The following is a 6,007-nucleotide window of genomic DNA, read 5'->3' as shown; positions in this document are numbered from 1 at the left end:
AACATTTCTTAGTCTTTTGTATATAGTTGTATAGTTCTGTATTTTTTTTTGATTCCTCTGTGTATAAATACGTTTGTAATTCTCTTTATCAAATACAATGAAATACATCGATTATTACTTTTTATAAAACTGAAAGGTTGGACTAAAACCTCGGGAAAAAAAAAAAAATAGATAAGACAAGAGAAGGTTTTTACACTTTTGTCATGATTGAATTGGGAAACCGTTTACCTCGAACCATTGGACCATTTGTGTAATCCATTTTAAATAAGCGATCCCAAACACCCCTTACTCTTTAAATCTATCGGTCATTATTACGCGTATACAGGACGGATGCAATCCTAAATCACCATCGATATCTTCAAGGCCTTTCTCGCATCCCTTTACTCTCAAAAATCTTTTAGAACCACCGAGCCCCGCCGCCAGTTCTACAGCTGCCGGCGCCGCTGGTAAGCGTTAATGTTATCGTAAACGCTCACATGGGAAGGAACTACTGGATGGATAGAAGCTTTTAGGTTTCGTTTGCTAATTCCCTCTTTTTTGTCATATTCTTCGATTTCTAGGGTTTCGTAATTGATCAAATTTGCCAAACTTTTGGTACTTGATTCGATTATACATTGATTTTTATTTTCTTGTTTGCTCTTGTGTATTATCGTATTCCGATCTGTGCCTGTTGACCTCGAATTACGTATAGTTCCGCCTTCGTTACAAAAAAGTAAAAAGATTGAGAATTTTTTAAATTTCTAGGGTTAGGGTTTTAGAGAGGTAAAATTTTGTTTTCTTTTATATATGAACAAGTATATGGCGGCAGGAAGACATGGAGGATACCGTGATAACGAATTTAGGGAGCGTGAATCTGATATCGATGTGTCTAAGCGGGAACTTTCTTATTCTAAAGGGGACTACGACCGTGTAAGGAATGGTAGTAACCTGGGTAATGAGAGGGGTAAGAATCTCGTCCGCCATAGTAGAGGCGGTGGTAGGGCTAAAGAAAGGGAGTCAGTGAATGGCGGTAGTGGTGGTTATCGGAGTTATTCAGGAGGAAGTGGCGATGGTGGAGGTTCAAGGCATGGTGATTATGGCCTCAGAGTTGGGGATCGTGAACCTGGGGAGTTATCTAGTGAGAGTGGTTCTGATGAAGGTGTTGATTTGGAAATCAATGGTAAGAACAGTGATGATTCTAAAATGGAGAATAATTCCCAATCTTCTTTGTATAGCAAGAAGAGAAAGTTCTCACCAATTGTTTGGGACAGAGATGATAAGGAAGCTAATACTACCCTTACCCTCCCTCCTCCACCTCCAGTTCCTAAATCACACCATAGATCACCTAACTTTGCTCCTCCAGATGTACAAAATGCAGAAAGTAACAAGCTTCAGAGTCCACATCAGTCTCCAGGTAATACTACAGTTGATATTGGGAAGCAAAAGCATGATTCTTCTGGATTTGAACCCCGTGTTGGTCTATCTTCTTCCCCTGTCCAGGAAGATCATGTAGGCTTATCTTCTTCTTCTTCTTCTCCTCCTCCTCCTCCTCCTCCCCAGGAAGACATTATTGGGAATGCAGGTCAACCAGATGATGAAGAGTACATGCCTGCACGGACTATAAGATCCTCTCGATGGGCAAATGATGCCAATTCTCCAGCTGATGAAGGTCAACTTTCTGATGCATCTGTTGAAGTTAGATCACAAAAACAGTCATCAAGTCCAGAGGCTGGGGAGCATCATAGAGATGCTTCATTGGAGTCAAATGAAGATAGAGAAGGTTACAATGTTGGATCTTTAAGTGTGGATGGTGATTATGATTATCCTGACAATGATTTGGAAAGGAAGGACTACATGGAGATAGATGATGATATCAAGAAAGAAGGTGTTAGTCTAAGCCAATCAGAATCAGAATCTGATTCAGAGAGTGAAGATAACACACCACCAGCTCCTCAAAGAAGTGTGAATATGCTACAAGGATGTAGAAGTGTCGATGAATTTGAGAGATTAAACAAAATAGATGAAGGAACTTACGGGGTTGTGTACAGAGCCAAAGATAAAAAAACAGGAGAAGTAGTTGCGTTAAAGAAAGTGAAAATGGAGAAAGAAAGAGAAGGGTTCCCTTTGACTTCTCTAAGGGAAATAAACATTCTTCTTTCATTTCATCATCCTTCAATTGTGGATGTGAAGGAGGTGGTTGTTGGGAGCAATCTTGACAGCATTTTCATGGTTATGGAATACATGGAGCATGATCTCAAGGCATTGATGGAGACAATGAAACAGCCTTTTAGCCAGAGTGAAGTGAAATGCCTTATGCTTCAGTTATTGGAAGGAACACAATACCTTCATGATAATTGGGTTCTTCATCGTGATTTAAAGACTTCAAATTTACTTTTGAATAATCGAGGTGAGTTGAAGATTTGTGACTTTGGATTGGCTCGACAATATGGGAGTCCTTTAAAACCCTACACTCATTTGGTGGTGACTCTTTGGTACAGGTAAGAAACAGTATATGGTAATATTTCACTTCATTTTAAATGCAAATTTCTCTTTTTTGCTACATCATGTGCATTTTTGTTACAATCTTCAATCGTATTTATGCATTAAAACTACACTTCCCATTAACTCATGTATGGATGCATAAGGTCTGTTTCTTTTTTAGACTGAACCAACCATCTGAACGAGACTAAATGACCCTTTTACCCTTACTTTCAAAATTAATTAACTATATTCGTCATTTGGAAAAATTACCTAAATATAGCATTGCATTTTTGTTTCCTTTTGAAAATCTTTCCAAAAACAGCATTGTATTTTTTAACCAACAAATATAGCGTTGTATGTTCATTTTTTTGAAATGCTACCCAAATATAATATTGCATTTTTTTTTTTTTTTTTTGAAGATCTTCCTAATTCTTGCATGGCACTTTCGTTATTTTTGAAAAACTACCCAACTATGGCATTGTGCTTTCAACCTTTTTTTTTTTCTTAAATTATGCAAATATAACATTTCATTCTCATTTTTTTTGAAAAAAACCCAAATATAACATTGCTGATTTAGTGTTTTTAATCTCACCAAGGCATGCCATTGTATTTTCACCTTTTTTTTAATGAAATTTTTCATAAATATAGCATTGCACTTTCATTTTTTACAAAACTACCTAAATATAGCATTGTATTTTAAAAAAACTACCAAAATTCATCACTTATTAAGTTGTTAATCCATGAATTCAAAAACAAGAATCAGTTTTGGTTTCATAATCTTATTTGGTGTTTTTTTTTTTTTTTTTTTTTAAAAAAAATTTAATTAATAATAGGGCACCAGAACTTCTCTTGGGAATAAAAGAATATTCTACAGCAATTGACATGTGGTCTTTGGGTTGCATCATGGCTGAACTCTTATCCAAACAACCATTATTCAATGGGAAAACAGAGTTTGACCAGCTTGACAAGGTAAGTTTGACCATATTATATATCTTGTAACTGACCTATGTTCTATTACTGTTTTACCCTTGATAGTTTTAGTGACTAAATGAGTAAATGATTGCAGATATTCAAAATACTTGGGACACCAAATGAGACAATTTGGCCTGGTTTCTCTAAGCTTCCAGGGGTGAAGGTGAACTTTGTGAAGCATCAGTAAGTTTCAAGTTTCTTGAATTAAATATTTAATGTTAAATTAAATCCTTCAAATTTTCTTATTTTTGCCACTGTTTTCCCAGGCGTCCAGCTTTGGGTGATTTTCTGGTCTGCCTTTCTAGCTTCCATTGGTGACCTGACCAATTTAGTTTTTCCAAAACTACCCTTGGTTTTATTTACCATTTTCTCTTTTTCTTTTTTCTTTTCTCAGGTATAATTTATTAAGGAGAAAATTCCCTGCAACATCTTTCACTGGATCCCCTGTCCTTTCTGATGCTGGCTTTGATTTGTTGAATAAACTTCTTACTTATGACCCCGACAAGGTATTATTATTATTATTATTATTATTATATACTCCATTTTATTAATTAAAAAGTTTTTTTTTTAAAATAAATAAAATTTGGGATTTATGCAGAGGATAACAGCTGAAGCAGCTTTAAACCATGAATGGTTTCGGGAAGTTCCTCTTCCAAAGTCTAAGGATTTTATGCCAACTTTTCCAGCTCAGCATGCACAGGACAGGTGTCTTATCTTACTCCAGATTTTCACAGTTTTATTAAAAAGACAAAAATGCCCTCTCACTTTTTTTTTTTTGTAGGCGTGCGCGGAGGGTAATGAAGAGTCCAGATCCTTTAGAGGAGCAGCGTCGGAAAGAGCTTCAACAAGCTAAATTTGGTACAGGTGGTTTGTTTGGCTGATAAGGGTAAATTGGACATTTTAGAGCCCATGAACATGAACATGACATGACACCCAATTGGGTTTAAGATATATGATTATTATTATCATCCATCATGCTATGATGTTTTGTTTTTTTTTTTATATATCAGCACCAGGCATACACATCATTTGGGTGAATGCATAGCATAGAGGTTGACTTCTTTATCATGCAAGTTTGACTTTTTAGTGGAAGGTTCTGTTTTGTGTTTTGTATGTAACATATATTTTAAATTGTAAACAATAACAGTTTAATACACTACCATATAGTAGGGGAATTATTATGGGTTTATTTTATTTTCTTAATCTTAATCCACGTGTCGCATGGAGATGGAGTGCTAGCTAAAGCTTTTTTAGTATAAAACATCCCTTTTGCCTTGTTTTGGATGCCTTTTTGCCTTTGCATTTTTGCAGCTTGGAACTTAATAACATATATTCGTCGATTTTTACAATCTACAGGTACTTTTTGTCCCTTTATGCTTAAAAAATATAATATATATTTTTTCTTATTAAAAAAATATAATATATATTAATCTTTATAAAAAGCTACATGGTTTTTATTAAATTCTAGTTTTGTTTTCTTAAAATAGCTCGAAATTTTTTTATATAAAATTTTAAATTATAATCTTGTATGGATCTTTTGTTGGCTTTTAATAGCTTTTTATAATGTTCAAATCTTAAGTTATGTAAATCACGAAAATTTTGAGATATAATCAAATAGTGTATAGAAAGAATATTAGAATTCTAATTTGTATTTATTGTAATATGAAAATTTATTCTAATTATAAGCCAAGCGCATGATCACTGATTGATCACTGAATTTCTAATGAGCCAATTGTGTCTGAATCGTTGGTCCATCTTAATATGGGAAAAAGCTATTAAGGGGTTGGATTGTCTTGAAAACATATGTGATTACTTCTTTTGTACACTTTATTTTTTTCTATATATTAGTTTAAGACAAATATCAAAATTAAAAGAAAGAATTGGTTGTGTCTATATGTTATTATTCTATATGATAGGAGCAAAAAGTTGAAGGATTTTTAATTTCATGTCTAATTTAACATAAAAAAATATTTATTGCAACATTTTCTGACTGATATACCGTGTTAGTTGAATTATGCAGAGTTATTATCATGGTATAGTTTAAGATATGTTGGTAAAAGTTCTATTGTTTATAGTTTAATAAAAAAACCATTAAAAGAAACTAATGAGGACAAAAAAGTAAGGGATTTGAATACTTTGTAGACAAATGTTCACCATATTTTTTGATCATACATTTTACTCAAATAGCCAATGAAATATCACACTCAAAAAATCATCTAAGTTAATGTTAAATATACAAAGGGGTACAGAACTACATTGTTCAAGTCTTCATAAATTAGAATAAATAAACAATAAAATGAATCGTTCAGTTTTATGGGAGTTTAACTCACAGGTTGTGTAGAGCAAAAAAAGTCATTACAAGTCCATTAGATTAAATTTGGTATACAAGAGAATAAAATGTAAAATTTTGTTGAAACATTTGTTAGATACGAAAAGAAGACACATTTGGTATTATAACGTTTCCTCTTATAAAAAAGGATTAATGGTTATTGCTGCTTGAAATAAAAAGAAGAGAAACAACGATGTGTGTTTTAAATAATAACGGGTCTAATCGGTTTTAATTTGGCCACTATGC

General features: G+C 33.4%; 1 protein-coding gene across 3 annotated transcripts; it reads left to right on the top strand.

The window, feature by feature from the left end:
- The first annotated feature begins 288 nt into the window (after positions 1-288).
- On the top strand, positions 289-4,641 carry LOC145008066 (Protein kinase superfamily protein). Of its 3 annotated transcripts, none has more exons than XR_013663249.1 (6): positions 289-2,477; positions 3,294-3,429; positions 3,527-3,615; positions 3,699-3,712; positions 3,827-3,938; positions 4,031-4,137. XR_013663249.1 is itself a non-coding variant. In XM_078966688.1 (6 exons), the coding sequence occupies exons 1-6, from the start codon at positions 787-789 to the stop codon at positions 4,311-4,313; spliced, it is 2,235 nt and encodes a 744-aa protein (XP_078822814.1). In that variant the 5' UTR covers positions 292-786; the 3' UTR covers positions 4,314-4,641. The 3 variants fall into 3 exon arrangements, 2 of the variants coding, with proteins under 2 accessions (XP_078822815.1, XP_078822814.1); XM_078966688.1 differs by lacking the exon at positions 3,699-3,712 and adding an exon at positions 4,214-4,641 and having other exon boundaries at positions 292-2,477; XM_078966689.1 differs by lacking the exon at positions 4,031-4,137 and having other exon boundaries at positions 3,699-3,723.
- Positions 4,642-6,007: the final 1,366 nt, after the last annotated feature.

The sequence above is a fragment of the Lactuca saligna genome, chromosome 8, assembly GCF_052625555.1.
Source record: "Lactuca saligna cultivar CGN05327 chromosome 8, ASM5262555v1, whole genome shotgun sequence".
NCBI classification, from domain to species: domain Eukaryota; kingdom Viridiplantae; phylum Streptophyta; class Magnoliopsida; order Asterales; family Asteraceae; genus Lactuca; species Lactuca saligna.
Note: the sequence above shows the minus strand (reverse complement) of the source record. Positions and strands in the feature narration are given on the sequence as shown.